A 21,995-nucleotide genomic window follows, 5' to 3' on the forward strand; every position below is an offset into this window, starting at 1 on the left:
TTAGCAAAGCATGGTGGCCTTTCAGCACAGGTTCCCCCATGTACAATCAATCCTGCTACAGGTATCTCCCTCAGACCTCCAGAGAATGTGAGCAGAATGGAGCAGTACTGGAATGAATTTATTGAAGGAGGTTGACGCTGGCCACGCCTGCCTTGTTAACTTGTCCCTGGCTGGTTCTGCTCCGATGCTCCACCCACAGCGAGCCAGCTACTGTGCAAAGACTGAAATTACTTTTTAGTTTTAGAGATACAGAGTGGGAACAGGTCCTCCGGCCACCAAGTCTGTGCCGACCAGTGATCACACTATAAAGGGCCTGTCCCACTTAGGCTATTTTTAGGCGACTGCCGGAGACTGTCATAGTCGTAGCAGGTCGCCGAAAAAACGGCGACTGGATTCCCCTACGACATCAAATTTGAAATAGAATCATGACTTTAACAACAAAAAAATAACCGAAGTCGGCACCGGCGACAACCTACATTAACCTGGTGACAACTTACGTCACCTGGTGACAACTACGACAGAACCTACGTCAGGAGAAGTCAAGCTACGCTCATTGGCATCAAACCCACTGTCGCCAACTGGCTCTGAATTTTTTTTTACATGTTGAAAATTCAGCGGCGACCAGAATGATGCTACGACTCTTTGGGCGACTGAGGAGACGACTCACGACCATACAGGCGACACCCCGGTGACCATGTGGTGACAGCCTAGTCGCTTGTAGTCGCCTAAAAAAATCGCCTAAGTGGGACAGGCCCTTTATCATTCATCATGTATCTATCTGGACACTGTAAATGGCTCAATTGTAATCAGTTTTGCAGCTGGCTGATTCGCACGCAACAAAAGGTTTTCACTGTACCTCAGTACACGTGATAATAAAATGAATTAAACCTGTACATTAGTTTTATCCTGCACAAAGGGGGCCATTTACAGAAGCCAATTAACCTACAAACTTGCACCTCTTTGGAGTGTGGGTGTAAACCGGAGCACACGGAGGAAACCCACGGGGAGAACGTGCGAACTCCGTACGGACAGCGTCCGAGACATGAGGCATGGTATCCATGCAAGCATTCCGTTACACCTTGCATCATTGCACCACTCACACATCACAAATGACCAAACTGCCTAATTCTGCTCCCACAACTTCTGGACATGAATCATAACTGCCTCCTCCACCACCACCCCTGGCAGCGAGCTGCAGGCACCCACCACCCTCTGTGTGGAAAAAAACGTCCTCCAAATCTCAATAGACAATAGACAATAGGTGCAGGAGTAGGCCATTTGGCCCTTTGAGCCAGCACCGCCATTCACTGTGATCATGGCTGATCATCCCCAATCAGTACCCCGTTCCTGCCTTCTCCCCATATCCCCTGACTCCGCTATTTTTAAGAGCTCTATCTAGCTCTCTCTTGAAAGCATCCAGAGAACCTGCCTCCACCGCCCTCTGAGGCAGAGAATTCCACACAGTCACCACTCTCTGTGAGAAAAAGTGTTTCCTCGTCTCCGTTCTAAATGGCTTACCCCTTATTCTTATACTGTGGCCCCTGGTTCTGGACTCCCCCAACATCGGGAACATGTTTCCTGCCTCTAGCGTGTCCAAGCCCTTAACAATCTTGTATGTTTCAATGAGATACCCTCTCATCCTTCTAAACTCCAGAGTATACAAGCCCAGCCGCTCCATTCTCTCAACATATGACAGTCCCGCCATCCCAGGAATTAACCTTGTAAACCTACGCTGCATTCCCTCAATAGCAAGAATGTCCTTCCTCAAATTAGGGGACCAAAACTGCACACAATACTCCAGGTGTGGTCTCACTAGGGCTCTGTACAACTGCAGAAGGACCATACAGACATCTGCAGACCCACAAGTAGACGACCCTATGGAGAGGAGAGGACAGTCATACTCGTTTCCAGTGACCGCCGATGATGATGATGATGATGACTCTTTGTATCTCAGTGGAATATGGACCCCGTGTAGGCATTGCATGGAATGATATAACAGGTTTGGACTGATGGTGGGATGGGAGAGGTGGAGTGTTCTAGCGCTAAGAGCTAAATCTAACTCTCTCTGGAAAACATCTAGTGAATTGGCCTCCACTGCCTTCTGTGGCAGAGAATTCCACAGATTCACAACTCTCTGGGTGAAGAAATTTTTCCTCATCTCAGTTCTAAATGGCCTACCCCTTATTCTTAAACTGTGACCCCTGGTTCTGGACTCACCCAACATCAGGCACATGTTTCCTGCATCGAGCCTGCCCAATCCTTTAAGAATTTTATATGTTTCTATAAGATTCCCTCTCATCCTTCTAAATTCCAGTGAATACATGCCCAGTCGACCCATTCTTTCATCATATGTCAGTCCCGCCATCCCGGGAATTAACCTGATGAACCTACGCTGCACTCCCTCAATAGCAAGAATGTCCTTCCACAAATATGGAGACCAAAACTGCACACAATACTCCAGGTGAGGTCTCACCAGGGTCCTGTAGAACTGCAGGGCCTCTTTGTTCCTATACTCAACTCCTTGTTATAAAGGCTAACATGCCATTCGCTTTCTTCACTGCCTGCTGTACCTGCATGCTTACTTTCAGTGAGTGATGAACAAGGACCCCCAGATCCCGTTGCACCTCCCCTTTTCCTAGTCTGTCACCATTCAGATGATAATCTGCCTTCCTGTTCTTGCCACCAAAGTGGATAACCTCACATTTATTAGGAGACTGTTATGTGGCCTGTACATAAATGGTGAATGTACATAGTCCTTTTTCCCCGAGAGTAGGGCAATCTAGAACTAGAGGGCAAAGGTTTAAGGTGAAAAGGAAAATATTTAGATTAGTTTAGAGATACAGCGCGGAAACAGGCCCTTCGGCCCACCGGGTCCGTGCCGACCGGAGATCCTCGCACATTTACACTATCCTATACCCACTATTTTATTTTTACATTTACCAAGCCAATTAATCTACAAACCTGTACGTCTTTGCAGTGTGGGAGGAAACCAAAGATCTCGGAGAAAACCCACGCAAGTCACGGGGAGAACGTACAAACTCCATACAGACAGCGCCCATAGTCGGGATCGAACCTGGGTCTCCGGCGCTGCATTCGCTGTGAGGTGGCAACTCTACCGCTGCGCCACGGTGCATATAATAGGAACCTGAAAAGCAACCAAAGCCACATTTATTTGGAGCTATTAGGAGCCAGTGGAAGCAGAAACACACAGAGAGCAAGGGAAACAAAGGTAATGATATGACCAGTGTAGGAAGGAACTGCAGATGCTGGTTTAACCCAACGATGAGAAAAACATGATGCTATTTTCCAACTCACTGTTATTTCCAGATGGCAGCCCATCCATGCAAAACAGATACCTAGTGATAAAAATATCAATTATTTATTCAAAATAGCATCATTCAACATTAGCTCTTGAAGATAACATTTGTTCGTTTTCTGAACCTGATTGAACCTGTCCCTCTCATCAGTCTTATCTTCATTTCTTTAGCTGGAGGACAATATATTGTAGGCATGAAGACATAACTACCTCACGGAGTTTGACAGTGGCTCCAAAGGTTGTTCTGGAGGCAGCAAGATTATCATTAAAGCTTGCTATTGATGTGGTGTTCATTTTGTTCCTATTTTTAGAATTATAATGCTCGTTGAATAAAACAACATAGAACAGTACAGGAACAGACAATTGGCTGTGCCATGCGTGATGCCGAGACCAACTCTCCACTGCCTGCACATGATCCATATCCCTCCATTCCCTGCATATCCATGTGCCTATTCAAAAGCCTCTTAAACACCACTATCATATCTGCCTCCACCACCACCCCTGGCAGCGCGTTCCAGGCACCCACCACCCTCTGTGTAATATAATCTGCCCCGCACATCTCCTTTAAACTTTGCCCCTCTCAACTACCTCTTCCGGCAGCTCGTCCCATACCCTGTGTGTGAGAAAGTTGCTTCTCAGATTCCTATTTAATCTCACCTTAAACCTCTGCTCTCTGGTTCTTGATTCCCCTACTCTGGGGGAAATGTCTGTACATTCACCCTATCTAATCCCCTCATGATTTTATGTACCTCTGTAAGATCACCCCTCAGCCTCCTGCGCTCCAATGAATATATTCCTAGCCTGCCCTACCCTCTCCCTGTAGCTCAGGCCGAGTCCTGGCAACATCCAGGTAAATCTTCTCTGCTCCTTTTCCAGCTTAATGGCATCTTTCATGCAGCACAATGACCCAATACTCCAAGTGTTGGAAGGAACTGCAGATGCTGGTTTACACTGAAAATAGACACGCAATGCTGGAGTAACTCAGCGGGACAGGCAGCATCTCTGGAGAGAAGGAATGGGAGACGTTTCGGGTCGAGACCCTTCTTCAGTCTGAAGCAGAGTTTCGATCCAAAACGTCGCCCATTCCTTCTCTCCAGAGATGCTACCTGTCCCACTGAGTTACTCCAGCATTGTGTGTCTGCCCAATACTTCAAGTGTGGTCTGATCAACATCTGTGCAAAGCTTTGACGGCCTTGCCTGGTATGTCCCGGAGGAAGTTGCTCTGTACATGGCAATACTGAACTAACTGTGCACCTTTAGTGCCTCAGGTATTGGATAATGAGCAGATGCTGTTCCCTGCGCAGCTTGTGCGGTTTGGCCACCAACGAAGAGAATGTTCAACATGAGGCCCTGATGGAGACGAGAGGGAGACGAGAGGGTGGAGGCAGGAGTCTGGTGCAGCACAACAGGCCAACGGCGCAACGTTGGAGACAGTCACACAGTCACAGAGACACAGAATCACTGTCACAGAGTCACATAGACACAGAGGAAGGCAGGGGAATGGGGTTAGGAGGATGTGCCGGCTCTGGAGAGAGTCCAGAGGAGGTTTACAAGAATGATACCAGGAATGAGTGGGTTAGCATATGATGAGCGTTTAACAGCTCACTGGAGTTTAGAAGAATGAGGGGCGACCTCATTAAAACATTCAGAATATGAAAGGCTTGGATCGAGTGGATGTGGAGAGGATGTTTCCACTAGTGGGAGAGTCTAGGACCAGAGGTCACAGCCTCAGAATTAAAGGACGTTCCTTTAGGAAAGAGATGAGGAGGAATTTCTTTAGTCAGGGGGTGGTGAATCTGTGGAATTCTGTGCCACGGACAGCTGCAGTGGCCAAGTCAATGGATATTTTTAAGGTAGAGATAGACAGATTCTTGATTTGTACAGGTGTCAGCGGTTATGGGGAGAAGGCAGGAGAATGGGGTTAGGAGGGAGAGATAGATCAGCCATGTTTATCATGTTTATCAATGTGCACCCTCAATCACCGTGCACCAAATGAAACGTCAGAAAAATCCACACACTTAAAGTTTCTATTAATCTCAAATACATCGCTCTGTGTTTGGTCTGAACTTGGCTCCGGGCCACTATGTACACAAACGACAAAGCCACAGCTGATGATAACAGCCCCAAACAGAAACAAAATTCATACCTGCACGGTGCTGGAAATAGTCCTGTACAAGGTGTACTGAGCACGCACTGTGCCACTGGGGCCTTGGTGAAATGTCTGGCATCAAGCAGAGAGCCCAGTGCGGAGCAAACAGGACCATGGCAATAAAGGGTTATGCACTCACATGTCTACAGGCATATTGGGAACGGATCCAGATAAACATCCTGATACAAGTTAGATTCCTGCATTGCACTGGGTTTCAGAACAATGGCCGATTCCAAAACCATGGCCAAGATACAACGTACAACAGTGCAGAAGAACAGAAACGTCACACATTCCTTTTCTCCACAGATGCTGCCTGACCCGCTGAGTTACTCCAGCATTTTGTGTCTATCTTTAGGACAGCACAGGAACAGGCCCTTCGGCCCACAATCTCTGTGCCGAACACGATGCCAATACTAACTCTTATCAGCCTGCATGTGATCCGTACCCCTCCATTCCCTGCATTTCCATGTGCCAATCCAAAAGCCTTTTAAATGCCACTACCATATCACATTCACAAGTTATAGGAGTAGAATTAGGCCATTCGGCCCATCAAGTCTACTCCGTCATTCAATCATGGCTGGTCCCATTTTCCTGCCTTCTCCCCATAACCCTCGACACCCGTTCTAATCAAGAATTTGTCTAACTCTGCCTTAAAAATATCCCGACTTAGCCTCCACAGCCCTCTGTGGCAATGAGTTCCACAGATTCACCACCGACTATGAAGTTCCTCCTCACGTCCTTTCTAAAAGAGCGCACTTTAATTCTGAGGCTATGACCTCTGGTCCTACACTCTCCCATCGCCAATAAAATTGACTTTGACTTTGAAAGGGGAAACATCCTCTCCACATCCACTCTATCTCTGCCTTTCATTATTCTGTAAGTTTCAATCAGGTCCCCCCTCAACTTTCTCAACCTTCTAAAGGGGGGTGGTACAATGTTGATTCATCAGCGCCCTTTACGTAGCGACTATTAGCATACCTTGGGTACGCAGGCAAAGAGTTTCACAGCGACAATAAAGTATTCAATGCAATTCAACCAGAGATTATTCTGATGCATTTCTGGGGCCATAGCACCCCATGGCAAGAAAATCCTTCCCTGGAAACAGAGACCAAAACTGCTCAGCATCAGGTCATTCCATCAAAAACCCCGGAAAGTTTCTGCAAGGCTTTCTTACTCCTGCACACCAACTCGCTTGCACTAAAGGCTATTATGACACAGAACACAGAGTGCTGGAGTAACTCAGCGGGTCAGGCAGCATCTGTGAAGAACATGGATAGGTGGCGTTTCGGGTCGGGGCCCTTCTTCAGATTCCAAAGAGCCGAGAATCAGCAGGAATCACAGAGGGGAAGCAATGAGAGAGGGTGTCACAGAACTCCCATCAGAGAGAGGAGGTGAATTTCCTCAATCTAAAGACGGGTCCTGAGCCGAAACGTCACCTATCCATGTTCTCCAGAGATGCTGCCTGACCTGCTGAGTTACTCCAGCTCTTTGTGTACACCGAAGGCTATTATTACCTGGCTTACTGACTGTTTGTTGTACCTGCATGTTTACTTACAGTGTTTCATGAACCAGCACACCAAGATCTCTTTGTAGACCAATATTTACTGATTTCTCACCATTTCAAACTTTTTTCTCAATGCTTCCTAGCAATGTGAACAGTCCCAGTTGTCCACACATTACCCTTCGCTCTCCATCTGAATGCTGGTCCCACTGTAGAGTCCACGCTGCCCCCTCCATCAATGAATCACCAGCGAACCGCCATCCACAACTTGGTCTTTTTATCCTCAATAGAAAGCGTGACTGAGCTAAGTTCTCATTGCCACAGTCAGGCAGCCTGAAGAACAAGTGTACACCATAGTTCAAGAAAGAACTGCAGATGCTGGAAAAATCGAAGGTAGACAAAAATGTTGGAGGAACTCAGCGGGTGAGGCAGCATCTACGAAGCGAAGGAATAGGTTTCGGGTCGAGACCCTTCTTCAGACTGATGTGGGAGTGGGGGGGGGGAAAGAAGAAAGGAAGAAGCGGAGACAGTGGGCTGTGGGAGAACTGGAAAGGGGAGGGGAAGGAGGGAGAAAGCAAGGACCAAAGATACTAGTATATTTGGCAAGGACTACCAGAAATTGGAGAAGTCAGTGTTCATACCGCTGATACTGTGTTCAATCTTTTAATAAACAGGCCCTTCGGCCCACCGAGTCCATACCGACCCGTCTTGTCCTGTAGCAATTGCAGCATCCCACTACCACCACTGTGCCAGCCTAATGATGCTGGCTTATACTGAAGATACACAAAATGCTGGAGTAACTCAGTTGGTCAGGCAGCATCTCTGGTTAATCTAGCATTTTGAGCCTGTCTTCAGCTGCCAAATGTGCAGCTCCACAGCCTCATGGAAGGTCGGCAGGTGTGCACTAAACATCTGTATATCCCGCCCATTAGTACCTTCATCTCCAGAAATGGCGGCGCTGCCTGCCCAAGCAGCTGCGACTCGCCTGCAGTCCATCTGTCTTTGTCTTTTTTTTTGTTTTCTTTTGTCTTGTTGGATGTAGACAACAAGTTTAGTTTATTTTTAGTTGTGTATGTGTGGGGGGCGGGGAAAACTTGTTTTAGTCTCTTCCTTCGGGGGGGATGAGACCTTTTCTTTGTCGTATCTCCGTCTCCGTCTGCGCTGATGCCTAATCGCGGGGCTGGCGGCCTCCAACTGGGGCCGACCTCGAGGCTCCGGAGGCAGAGCCAGGACTCACCATAGCAAAGCTGGCCAACTTTGGGGCTGTGGTGGCGCTGTGGCTGCCGCCCGACTTCGGAGGCTTCGTCCGCGGGCCCAGTGGACGACAACGTTGGGAGCTCGCAGGTCCCAGGTTGGTGACCGATTCTCCGGAGCTCCCGCAACAACAGCTTCATCCGCTGGACTGGAGGGCGGCAGCTTCATCCGCCCCGGGCCGCGGAGTTTGAACCGGCCCGCTCGCGGAGCTCGGATTCGGCCGCAGGACTTACCATCACCCGGCGGGGGGCCCAACATCGAAAGCCTGGGTCGCCTCAACGCAGAGGGAGAACAAGGGAAGAGACAAGGACTTTAAGACTTTTGCCTTCCACCACAGTGAGGAGGTGCCTGGTAGACTCACTGTGTTGGATGTTAAACTGTGTTCATTGTGTGTTCTGTTATTTTATTCTCTGTCATGACTGCAAGGTACGCAATTTCGTTCAAACTAAAAGTTTGAATGACAATAAAGGATACTTTATACTCTATTTACACACACCCGCTCTGACAAGATTCAACCCCCCCCCCCCCCCATCCGTCCCCTTCTGGACACTGGTCGGGCTACAGAGACATCACGACAAACTTCCAGCTCAAGAGGGACATGGCCATTAAGCAATAAACACTGACCTCTTGAGTTTAGTTTAGAGATAATGTATGCAAACAGGCCCTTCGGCCCACCAAGGCCATGCCGACCAGTTTACGGGCCTGTTAAGCAAGTAAGCATTTCATTCTACTTGAACAAGTCTAACTTCAAGTAGCCCTGGCTTGCCCCCTCTCTCCATCCCCTCCACAGCTGCTCCAGACCACAGTCTATCTGTGTGTCTCCCACTCCCCTGACATCAGTCTGAAGAAGGGTCTCGTCGCCCATTCCTTCTCTCCACAGATGCTGCCTGTCCCGCTGAGTAACTCCAGCATTTTATACCTCCTGAACCTTGTAGTCGGCAGGGCAGTACTCCGCATATCGCCAACTTGGACAATTTTAGTACTTTTTATTTTACCAAGCCAATTAACCTACAAACCTGCACGTCTGTGGAGTGTGGGAGGAAACCGAAGATCTCGGTGAAAACCCACGCAGGTCACTGGGAGAACGTGCAAACTCCGTACAGACAGCACCCGTAGTCGGGATCGAACCCGGGTCTCCGGCGCTGTGAGGCAGCAACTCTACCGCTGGAGGGTGATGGTGGGGACCGGGGGCCGGGGCCCGGAACCTTTCTCCGGGGATTGATCCACACTTTTTCCCCGCCGGAACCTGATGGACGCGCGCGCGCGGCGGCCGGAAGCAGAGACGATCTTTGGCCGGAAGCGCCGGCTGTGTCCGTGTGGATGAGGCTCCGGGCGGAGGAAGGGGTAAGCAGCGGCCGGAGGGGCGGAGTGGCCGGGGGGGTGGGGGCTGTAGTGCGTGCGTGTGAGCAGCTAGTCTCCCACCCCCACACACACACACACACACACACACACAGAGCGGGGCGCGGACAGGCCGGGGCCTGGGCCTCGAGTAGCGGGGCAGCCGGTGAGTGCGCTGCCGCGGGCGGGGCAGGGTGTGGAGGAGAGGCCGCTGTCACCGGGCCCGGCTACACTGTGTGTGTGTTGGGGGGGGGGGAGCAACCACCGGGGCTGGTTTACAGCGACTCTACACCCACAGTAATGACTTGTCATCCTGGCGAGTACAGGCGTCAAGGCAGAGGCCTTTCTGGCAAATAATTTGGCAAATAACAATAAGTTTGGCAATAAATGACATTTATTCAGGTCAATTCAAGTGCTGGAGTAACTCAGCGGGACCGGCGGCGTCTCTGGAGGCAGTGAGTGAGAAAGAGATATAGAGAGATAGACAGGGAGAGATAGAGAGACACAGAGAAAGAAAGAGAGAGGAAGATATAGGGAGATACAGAGAGAGAGATACAGAGAGAGACAGAGACAGAGAGAGAGAGACAGGACATACACAACATGCTGGAGTGATGTTTCTGGTTGAGACCCTTATTCACACTGGCTCTCAGATGCCCAGGGAATGATCTTCAATCAGCTTCCACAAGGTCATAAGTGATTGGAGCAGAATGAGGCCATTCATCCCGTGAAGTCTAATCTGCCATTCAATCATGGCTAATCTATCTGTCCTTCCTAACCCCATTCTCCTGCCCCCCCCCCCGACACGCCCGTCAGGGAGCATTGACGATCCAGCGGGGCGTTTTCACACAGAGAGTTGTGAACCTGTGGAATGCTCGGCCTCAGAGGGCGGTCGAGGCAGGTACTCTGGATACTTTCAAGAGAGAGCTAGATAGGGCTCTTAAAGATAGTGGAGTCAAGGAAGATGGGGAGAAGGCAGGAACGGGGTACTGATTGGGGATGATCAGCCATGATCACATTGAATGGCGGTGCTGGCTCGAAGGGCCAAGTCGCCTACTCCTGCACCTATTGTCTAAAGCCCCTGGGGCCGTGGCTGGGCTGCGGTGCTGGCCGCAGTGACCACAGCCAGGTCTTGACCTTCAATCCCATCCCCTTTTCCTTCCTCCAGCCTCAGTGAGGGGAGGAACTTCAGAAGGTAGACAAAAATGCTGGAGTAACTCAGCGGGTCAGGCAGCATCTGTGGAGAACATGGATAGGTGACGTTTCGGATCGGGTCAAATGTCCTCTGACTGTGACATTTTGGGTTGAGACCCTTATTGAGGCTACTGAACCACAGGTCCCATCAGTGTGAACAAGGGTCCCAATCCCAAACATTGCCTGGTCATTTATTCTACAGATGCTGCCTGACCTGCTGAGTTACATCAGCACCTTGTGCCTCTTTATGTTGATCCAATAATGTAACCACTGTACTGATTAATGAGCATCCGCTGGTGTGGCCTCGAAATTGGTGTTGCCTCAGGAAGGCCGTCAGCATCCATAAAGACTCCTCACACCATTGTAACGGACTGTTCGAACTACTTCCCTCCGGCAGACGTTACAAGGCCTTCTACGCCCGAACCTCCAGACTCAGAAACAGCTTTATTCCCAGAGCGATAGCGGCTCTGAACCGACCCTGCTGAGTGCCCCCCACCCCCCCTGGACTGTCTCCCTCGGATGGTGGGATCTTTACGGATCTTTTACATCGGTTGGAAGCTGCATACTAAATCTCATTGCACTGATGTGCAATGACAATAAAAGATATATTATTATTATTATTATGAAATGACAACAACTGCACTTAAAAACATTTAGACTGGTCAATGAGATCATGAGGCTCATTGAGCTAAGTTGGAGAGTGTGCAGGGAAGATTTATGAGGATGTTGCCAGAACGTGAGAGGCCTGAGCTTTCGGGAGAGATTGGGTCAGGCTAGGACATTATTCCTTGGAGCGCAGGAGGATGGGGGATGATCTTATACAGGTGTATAAAATCATTAGGGGAATAGATAGGGTGAATGCACAGAGTCAAAAGACTCAAGGGAGGGGGCAAATTGAAGGTGAGAAGGGAAAGATTTAAAGGGAATTTGAAAGGTAACTTTTTCACACAGAAGCTGATCGGAATATGGAAAGTACTGCCAGAGGAGGTAGTTCAGGCAGGTGTAAGAGCAACATTTAAAACACGCACAGTTATGATGGAAAGGAAAGGTTTAGAGGGCTGATGGGACTGGTTTGGAGAGGACATCTTGGTCGGCATGGATGAGTTGGGCCGAAGGTCTGTGCTATGACCTTCAGGAATTAGCAGGTTTTAGACACAAAAGTATCCAAACTACATTCAAACCATTGTTTAAGAAGGAACTGCAGATGCTGGAAAAATCGAAGGTAGACAAAAACGCTGGAGAAGCAGCATCTACGGTGCGAAGGAATAGGTGGCATTTCAGGTCGAGACCCGTCTTCATTTATTGTTTTGAAGCCAATCGACCTTTTCCCTCTGATTAATTCCCTGCAACATTTCTTTTTTTATTTCTATATCTTGTCACTCCATTTCTTGTTCATGATCATTTTATCCTCGGATAAAACTATTTGGGCTTCTAATGCAATATTTTATATCTTCAGTATCTGAAAGGTAATATTTATCTGTGTAGGAAGGAACTACAGATACTGCTTTACACCAAAGATAGACACAAAAAGCTGGAATAACTCAGCGAGTCAGGCAGCATCTGTGGAGAGAAGGAATAGGTGATGTTTCAGGTGGCAACCTTTCTGTTGTTTTGGTGACAAAGATGGCTGCTGTAAAACAGTTGGGCCGCTCCCCTACACTGATAAATAGAGGTGTGGTCGTACACCTCCCCCTCACCCCAGCACAGTCTTGTGTCCAGTGAGGTGGGAGGCTGGCAATCTGTCAGTCCAGTGAGTTGTTCCTGAGCTGTTACCCACTGCTGCATTGTCCAGCTGAAGTGTGACGGGCTGCAAGGTTTGGGTCTGGTGGCCACAGCTCACGGCACACGGCCATTGGGAATGTGTGGACACTCACTCCAACACCGTTCTGCTCCTCTTCATTGCTTGGTATAGCAGCATGTAGTCCCTTGCTTTTGATGTCCACCTGGTTGTTCTGCACAACACCCATCAAGTTCTTCTTCTTGCGTATGACGTGCACAGCCTAAAGTTGTAGGTCAACTTGTTCTATTTGGTCTTATTTGATTGTGCACGCCAGGTTGATTGCATTCGTCGAAACAGGACGGACCACGTGAAGGTTGCGATCTCCCACCCCGTCATGTTCTTGAACAATATTAATCACTAACTAAAGATGAAAGAATGGGTCAACTGGGCTTGTATTCACTGGAATTTAGAAGGATGAGAGGGAATCTTATAGAAACATAAAATTCTTAAGGGATTGGACAGGCTAGATGCAGGAAAAATGTTCCCGACGTTGGGGGAGTCCAGAACCAGGAATCACACAATTTAAGAATAAGGGGTCGGCCATTTAGGACTGAGACGAGGAAAACATTTTCACCCAGAGAGTTGTGAATCTGTGGAATTCTCTGCCACAGAAGGCAGTGGAGGCCAATTCACTGGATGTTTTCAAGAGAGAGTTAGATTTAGCTCTTCGGGCTAACGGAATCAAGGGATATGAGGAAAAAGCAGGAAAAGGGGTAGTGATTATGGATGGTCGACCAAACTGATTTTGGATGATCAGCCATGATCATATTGAACGGCGGTGCTGGCTCGAAGGGCCGAATGGCCTACTTCTGCACCTATTTTCTATGTTTCTAAACCATGCACTGTCTTGGTTGCATTAAGGACTGTGCTTTTTGTGTTTATAATTGATTGGGTTTTTAATGTATTGACATTTTTTGTTAATGTTACCTATGAGTACGGTGTTTACAGCCATCTAATGCTGCAGCCAGTATGAGTTTCATTGTTCCTGTGAAACAATGACTCCTGACTCACTTGTTCTTGTTGTGATTCATTTTGACACCAGCGATGCATTAATGTCCATCCTGACAATAATAATAATAATAATAAACTTTATTACGGACTCGAGGTCCAGACAAGGGGCAACATTACATTAAAAAAAAAAAATGCATTGCATATTAAATATCATAAAGTACATATAAAATCTTAGTATATTACATAAAAGCATCATAAATAATATTTTTTTTTAAACACAATACATAGGTTTGGGAACATTGTTCAATTACAGAATGACAGGTTAGTTGTAGATCGGAGAACACTTCCATCCTTCCCATTTGGTTTTAATATTAATTCAGATATTAAATGACAATTATACACTCTTGACTGTGACACCCAAATGTATAACTTCAAACCTGCCCACATTGAAGTCTGCGGGCTGCTCTGTGCCCACCCAACCTGCCCACTGATACCCTCGTGTGGATGCCACACCGGCACGTGCTTCACCCAAGTGTGGTGACATCAGGAAGCTCTGAATTGTTGCCCAGTGCATTTAGACAATAGACAATAGGTGCAGGAGTAGGCCATTCGGCCCCTCGAGCCAGCACCGCCATTCATTGTGATCATGGCTGATCATCCCCAATCAGTTCCACGTTCCTGCCTTCTCCCCATATCCCCTGACTCCACTATCCATAAGAGCCCTATCTAGCTCTCTCTTGAAAGTATCCAGAGAACCGACCTCCACCGCCCTCTGAGGCAGAGAATTCCATAGACTCACAACTCTCTGTGTGAAAAAGTGTTTCCTCATCTCCGTTCTAAATGGCTTACCCCTTATTCTTAAACTGTGGCCCCTGGTTCTGGACTCCCCCAACATCGGGAACATGTTTCCTGCCTCTAGTGTGTCCAAACCTTTAATAATCTTATATGTTTCAATAAGATATCCTCTCATCCTTCTAAACTCCAGAGTATACAAGCCCAGCCGCTCCATTCTCTCAGCATATGACAGTCCCGCCATCCCGGGAATTAATCTTGTAACCAACGCTGCACTCCCTCAATAGCAAGAATGTCCAAATCATGTCTATACTCCAGATAAATCAACACTTAACATATCTGCCCAAAGCACTCCCCAAAAGAGAGAGCACTTCAGTTACAAAAAAACCTGTAAACCTTTAATAATGGCTTTCTGTTGCTGAATTAGTTTATAATCCAATTTGCTCGTTTCCCTTGGCTCCAAGAGGTTTTTGTTTCTCAATTAATCTACCATATGGCATGCCGTAAACTGCCCGCTTGAGCGCCTGTCCCATTTAGGCGATTTTTTTAGGCGACTACAGGCAACTATGCTGTTGCCACATGGTCGCCGGGGTGTCGCCTCCTGTATGGTCGTGAGTCGTCTCCTCAATCGCCCAAAGAGTCGTAGCGTTTTTCTGGTCGCCGCTGGATTTTGGAATGTTCAAAACTTTTTCACAACAGTCGGCGACAGTTGGCTTGACCCCAATGAGCGTAGCTTGACCTCTCCTGATGTAGGTGCTGTCGTAGGTTGTCGCCAGGATGACGTAGGTTGTCGCCGGGTGCTGACTTCGGTGAATTCCATTGGCGACTACCTACGTCAAACGGCGACAGGTACCGGCGACTGAATTGTCTCCAGTTGTCGCCGACAGGGTCGTAGCTTGACGTGGGTGGACATAGGTTGTTGTAGGTGTGGTCGTAGGTGGACGTCCTAATGGGTCGCCGGTTGTCGGTAGCTTGCCGTAGCTGGACGTCGACTGGGTGGTACGTTGTCGTAGACATTGTCGTAGACATTGTCGTAGGGGGGGGTCCAGTCACCGGTTTTTCAGTGACCTGCTACGACTATGACAGTCGGCGGCAGTCGCAGAAAAAATCGCCTAAGTGGGACAGGTCCTTTAGACCCAGGCATATGGAGTAAAAACTAATTGCTGAAGGAACTAAGTCTATGAGGCAGCATCTGTGGAGGGAATGGATAGACAAGGTTTTGAGTCAGGAAACTTACGATAAGATACGATAGAACTTTATTTATCCCAGGACGGAATTTAATCTGTCAACAGTCATAAAACACAACGTACATAAAACATGAAATTAAAGTGACGAGCGGAAAGGATTGGGGATGTGCAAAGATTTGAGGGGGGGAGGGGAGGGAGGAGGGGAGTCGGTCTCAGTCTACCCCACCACAGAAGGGGGAGGAGTTGTACAGTTTGATAGCCACAGGGAGGAAGGATCTCCTGTGGCGTTCTGTGCTGTATCTTGGTGGAACCAGTCTGTTGCTAAAGGTCCTCCTCAAGTTGACCAGTGCTTCATGGAGGGGGTGAGTGGAGACTCTGAATGGAGACACGTCGGTCTTAAGAAGAGTCCTGATCCAAAATGTCATCTGCTCATTCCCGCCACAGATGCTGCCTGACCCGCTGGGTTCCTTGCTCAAGATTCTAACATCTGTAGTCCCTTGTGTACCATTGCTGTACTGTTGGACACTCCATGTTTACAGTTCATTCTCTTCATCGCTCTCCTTTTCCAGTGCATCCTTTTTTTAAATTATACAAATACTTTTATTCAAAAAATAAATATACAAATTAACACGATCAAAGACTGCCTATGTCGACAGTTTTATAAACAAACGATCATCAAATTAATATAACGCCAACTTTATCAATAAAACACTCGACCTCCCGTGGCGACCAGCGTTCACGGAAGGCCTCCAAAGTCCCTGTGGACACCGTGTGTTCCCTCTCCAGGGACACGCGGGCACGGACGTTGGCCAGGAAAAGGGGCAGGCAGTCAACCCCGGAGCGGCCATCGACTACCCGCTGCCTGGACCCGTGAATGGCCATCTTGGCAAGGCCCAGGAACAGACCAACAGGGTGATCCCCACCCCACTCCCTCCCGACCTTCCCCCCTCTGTACCGGGTGCCCAAATACCAGGAGTGTGGGGCTAAAATGTAGCCAAAACTTGAGGAGCAGCCCCTTCAGATAGTCGAACAGGGGCTGCAACCTCTCACACTGCGCGTAGACGTGGAACACGGTCTCTTCCTCGCCGCAGTTGTGACAGGCGGCTGGCGAGTCTGTGAACCGGCTCAAGTACCTGTTATCAGTGCATCCTTGGCTGCACTCTTGTGATAAATGATTGGGTATTGAGTCATGTTAACCTGCTGGGAACCACATTGGTGCAGCCTTGACATTCTGCTTTATGATGTAATAGAAGTCTGGACATTGATGAGTTGCATCACAAAGCGTGTCCTCTAAATCACAAAGATGGCTGCGCTAATTTGGGCAACTGGCCTTTAATATCTCTAAATGTATATCCATAGTTCTTTATGGCACTTGGGCTGTAAATAAAATTGGAAATGCTCCCTAGAGCCCTGTGTCTGATAACACTGTCCCCGCTGCCCCAGTACAGGGCTGGTGAGTGTTTGGCAATGTATTCATTTAACCTTCTTAATCATTGCTCTACTCTTGCTGTTGGCAGCTGTTGTTGTCAGTGGATTGTGCAAATGTTCCCGTTTTAAATTATCCACAGAGTGATACAGTTCAGAAACAGGCCCTTCAGCCCAACTCGTCCATGCTAACCAAAACGTCACTCTGAGCTGGTGCATTTGCCCCATATCCAACAGAAGCTTTCCTATCAATGAAGAACGGTCCCAACCCAAAGTGCCCTTGATATAGGAGATATGCCATTAAACTGGAAAGGGTGCAAAGAAGAATACATGTTGCCAAGACTCGAGGACCGGAGCTATTGGGAGAGATTGGATAGCCTAGGACTCTATTCCATGAAGCGTAGGAGGCTGAGGGGTGATCTTGTAGAGATGTATGAGATCACAAGGGGGAGAGACAGGGTGGACTTGTCTCAAGGTTGGGGAAATTAGAACTAGAGGGTGTAAGTATAAGGTGAGGAATAAAGTTTAAGAATAAGGGGTAAGCCATTTAGAACGGAGACGAGGAAACACTTTTTCACACAGAGAGTTGTGAGTGTAGAATTCTCTGCCTCAAAGGGCGGTGGAGGCCGGTTCTCTGGATATTTTCAAGAGAGAGCTAGATAGGGCTCTTAAAGATAGGGGATATGGGGAGAAGGCAGGAACGGGGTACTGATTGGGGATGATCAATCATGATCACATTGAATGGCGGTGCTGGCTGAATGGCCCACTCCTGCACCTATTGTCTATTGTGAGAGGGGATAGATTTAACATGAAATGCAGCTTTTTTTATGCAGAGGGAGGTAGGTGTATGGAACGAGCTGTCGGAGGAGGTAGTGGAGGCAATTACTATAACAGCATTTAAAAGAGTCCATGCATGATGGGATATGGGCCAAAAGGTTTGGAGGGATATGGTCCAAATGGGATTAACGTAGATGATACAACTTGGTCAGAATAGAGCGTTGGGCCGAAGGGCCTGTTTCCATGCTGTATCAGTCTAAGTCTTCACATTTTTCACATGGTAATATGGGGAATTCAGCATATTTACATGATGCCACAATTCATTTCTCTCTATCTCCAGGCTTTGCTTGCTGGCACCCACTGACACGACCTCGGTGTTAACATGAAGTTTGCCGTCAGGAAGCTATGCTTGCTGAACAGGGCTGTCCGCAGGCTGACGGCACCTCGCGCTCATCTCCGCCGGCTGCACTGGACCTCCAAACCTCAGCCCTACTCCACCTTCAACAGACTCCCTGCGAGACCGTCCCCTTTACAAATCGCCAACTACCCTCATCGGACTTTCATCCTGGCCAGGTTAGCCACGCGACTGCTGAAGATCCGCTACCTGGTGCTGGGATCCGCCGTGGGAGGCGGCTACACGGCCAAGAAGGTACGTCGCAACCACAGCAAGAGTTTCTGTGTGACTGGCGCGTGCACCAATACATGGCACGCTTGCTTCAATCATCTTGAGGGGATTTTGTAACTATTGGCTATTCCTTTAGAGTCCTGAAGCCAAAACAGTGCATCAAAATTAAAATCAAATTCCTCCCAATTGTTAGGCATGATGACATTTATATTAATTATGTTTAAGAAAGAACTGCAGATGCTGGAAAAATCGAAGGTAGACAGCGGGTGAGGCAGCATCTATGGAGAGAAGGAATAGGTGACGTTTTGGGTCGAGACCCTTCTTCAGACTGATGTGAGGGTGGGGGGGCGGGAAGATGAAAGTAAGAGGTGGAGGCAGTGGGCTGTGGGAGAGCTGGGAAGGGGAGGGGAAGGAGGGAAAAAGCAAGGACTACCTGAAATTAGAGAAGTCAATGTTCATACCGCTGGGGTGTAAACTGCCCAAGCGAAATATGAGGTGCTGCTCCTCCAATTTGCGGTGGGACTCATTCTACTTATTATTTATAACACCCACTCAGTCTGCGTAAATCCTACCTGATCTAACCAGTGATGACCCCTTCTCCCGTCTCCACCGGACCCCCTCCTCTTGGACTCCTCCGTATGGTTCTCCACCCTCTTTAGACCATTTTATTTCCAGCTGCCAGCGTGACATCAACCTTCTCAACTTTTCCACTACCCTTACCTACTCTAATCTCTCCCCCCCTGAACGTACAGCACTCCGCTCCCTCTGCAGCAACCCCAATATGATAATCATACCCGCCGACAAGGGAGGTGCCGTGGTAGTCTGGCACGCTGACCTCTACCGGGCTGAGGCCAGGCGACAACTCTCAGACACCTCCTCCTACATATCCTTGGACCATCACCCCACAGACGAGCACCAGGCCTTAAAGTCACACACCATTTCTGGCTTCATTACTTCCGGCTCCCTGCCCTCCAAAGCCTCCAACCTTATTGTTCCCCAGGCCTGCATGGCCCGATTTTATCTTCTCCCCAATATACACAAACAGAACTGTCCTGGCAGACCCGTTGTTTCTGCTTGTTCATGTTCCACTGAATTCATTTCCACAAACCGCGACTCCATCCTATTCCCCCTGGTCCAATCCCTCCCCACCTATGTTTAAGACACCTCACACGACCTTCATCTCTTCAATGACTTCCGTTTTGCAGGCCCCCACCCCCTCATCTTTATTATGGATGTCCAGTCACTCTACACTTCAATCCTCCACCAGGATGGTTCTTAAAGCCCTCTGTTTCTTCCTCGACCGCAGAACCAATCAATTTCCGTCTACTAACACTCTCCTCCGCCTATCAGAGCTGGTCCTTACTCTCAACAACTTTCCATTTTGAATTCCTCCAGATCCAAGGCGTAGCTATGGGCACGCGCATGGGCCCAAGCTATGCCTGCCTCTTTGTAGGGTACATCGAACAATCACTGTTCCAGGCATACAATGGCCCTATCCCCGAACTCTACCTCCGCTACATTGATGGCTGTATCAGTGCTACCTCCTGCACCCATGCAGAACTCACTGACTTCATCAACTTCATAACTGATTTCCATCCTGCATTCAAATTCACTTGGACCATCTCCGACATCTCCCTACCGTTTCTAGATCTCACCGTCTCCATCACAGGAGACAGACTATCGACTGACATCTATTACAAACCCACTGACTCCCATAGCTATCAAGACTACACTTCTTCCCACCCTGCTTCCTGTAAAGACTCTATCCCCTACTCCCAATTCCTCCGTCTATGCCGCATCTGTGCCCAGGATGAGGTTTACCATACCAGGTCATCGGAGATGTCCTCATTCTTTGGAGAACGGGAGTTCCCCTTTTACATTATAGATGAGGCTCTCACTAGGGTCTCCTCGATATCCCGCAGCTCCACTCTTACCCCCCCCTCCCCCCCCCCATTCGTAACAAGGACAGAGTCCCCCTTGTCCTCACCTTCCACCCCATCAGTCGTCGCATACAGCATATAATCCTCCAACATTTTTGCCACCTCCAACGGGATCCCACTACTGGCCACATCTTCCCATCTCCACCTTTCTGCTTTCCGCAAAGACCATTCCCTCCGTAACTCCCTGGTCAACTCGTCCATTCCCACCCAAACCACCCCCTCCCCAGGTACTTTCCCCTGCAACTGCAGAAGATGCAACACCTGCCCCTTTACCTCCCCCTCGATTCCGTCCAAGGACCCAAATAGTCTTTCCACGTGCGGCAGAGGTTCACTTGCACCTCCTCCAACCTCATCTACTGCAGCCTTAAGAAGGGTCTCGACCCGAAACGTCACCCATTCCTTCTCTGCAGAGATGCTGCCTGTCCGACTGAGTTACTCCAGCATTTTGTGTCTACCTTCGATTTAACATAGAAACATAGAACATAGGTGCAGGAGTAGGCCATTCGGCCCTTCGAGCCTGCACCGCCATTCAATATGATCATGGCTGATCATCCAACTCAGTATCCTGTACCTGCTTTCTCTCCATACCCCCTGATCCCTTTAGCCACAAGGGCCACATCTAACTCCCTCTTAAATATAGCCAATGAATTGGCCTCAACTACATTCTGTGGCAGAGAATTCCAGAGATTCACCACTCTCTGTGTAAAAAATGTTTTTCTCATCTCAGTCCTAAAAGATTTCCCCTTTATCCTTAAACTGTGACCCCTTGTTCTGGACTTCCCCAACATCGGGAACAATCTTCCTGCATCTAGCCTGTCCAACCCCTTAAGAATTTTGTAAATTTCTATAAGATCCCCCCTCAATCTTCTAAATTCTAGCGAGTACAAGCCGAGTCTATCCAGTCTTTCTTCATATGAAAGTCCTGACATCCCAGGAATCGGTCTGGTGAACCTTCCCTGTACTCCCTCTATGGCAAGAATGTCCTTCCTCAGATTAGGAGACCAAAACTGTACGCAATACTCCAGGTGTGGTCTCACCAAGACCCTGTACAACTTCAGTAGAACCTCCCTGCTCCTATACTCAAATTCTTTTGCTATGAATGCTAACATACGTAGTTTGTTAACAAATACGTAGTTTGTCATACGTAGTTTGTCAACATAACAAATGTAGTTCTTTCCTACATATTATTTGATTGTTTATTGCTATTAAAATTGTCTTTATTGATGTTTTTCATTTTGTTTTTATCATTCACTGTAATTCTAAACCTTATGAAAAATTCCAGTTGCATTCTGAACCGTTTGATAATCAAGCTAACAGGCCAATTATATTTATCAAGCGTCAAAAATTACAGAGCTCGCAAGAATTCTGACGCATTATAAAATATAACTGGCCTGTTGGTCTGAAGTTCTTGTAATGCCTATAAAGGACTTTGACTATTTTTTTTTACAGACATATGATGAATGGAAGGAAATGCTACCAGATCTAACCGCGTACAAGTGGATCATTCCAGACTTTGTCTGGAAACTCGACGAAAACATTGACTTTGGTGAGCTGTGTTGGTAGCAGTTTTGAATTCAGAAACGTCACCTATCCATGTTCTCTAGAGATGCTGCCTGACCCGCTGAGTTACTTAAGCACTCTGTGAAACGTCACATGTCCATGTTCTCCACAGATGCTGCCTGACCCGCTGAGTTACTCCAGCACTCTGTGTCCTTTTTCACAGAGAAATAGGAACAGCCTTTTGTCTGCACCACCATTCAGTATGATCA

The 21,995-nt window shown here is 48.2% G+C and overlaps 2 protein-coding genes across 5 annotated transcripts in view; one reads left to right on the plus strand and one right to left on the minus strand.

Annotated features, from left to right (window-relative positions):
* The window catches only part of atp13a4 (ATPase 13A4), a 69,429-nt gene extending 56,713 nt beyond the window's left edge, over nt 1-12,716 (minus strand). Inside the window, exon 1 of the mRNA XM_033032243.1 lies at nt 12,624-12,716. Coding sequence (XP_032888134.1) covers nt 12,624-12,716 — 93 coding nt within the window. The remainder of the gene's footprint in view (nt 1-12,623) is intronic.
* The window catches only part of opa1 (OPA1 mitochondrial dynamin like GTPase), an 81,734-nt gene continuing 69,171 nt past the window's right edge, over nt 9,433-21,995 (plus strand). For all 4 annotated transcript variants that reach the window (XM_033031311.1, XM_033031313.1, XM_033031312.1 and 1 more), the window contains exons 1-3: nt 9,433-9,564; nt 18,002-18,310; nt 21,676-21,772. In XM_033031311.1, the coding sequence (XP_032887202.1) occupies nt 18,044-18,310; nt 21,676-21,772 (364 nt within the window). In that variant the 5' untranslated portion in view covers nt 9,433-9,564; nt 18,002-18,043. The remainder of the gene's footprint in view (nt 9,565-18,001; nt 18,311-21,675; nt 21,773-21,995) is intronic.

Source organism: Amblyraja radiata, chromosome 13 (assembly GCF_010909765.2).
Source record: "Amblyraja radiata isolate CabotCenter1 chromosome 13, sAmbRad1.1.pri, whole genome shotgun sequence".
NCBI lineage: Eukaryota > Metazoa > Chordata > Chondrichthyes > Rajiformes > Rajidae > Amblyraja > Amblyraja radiata.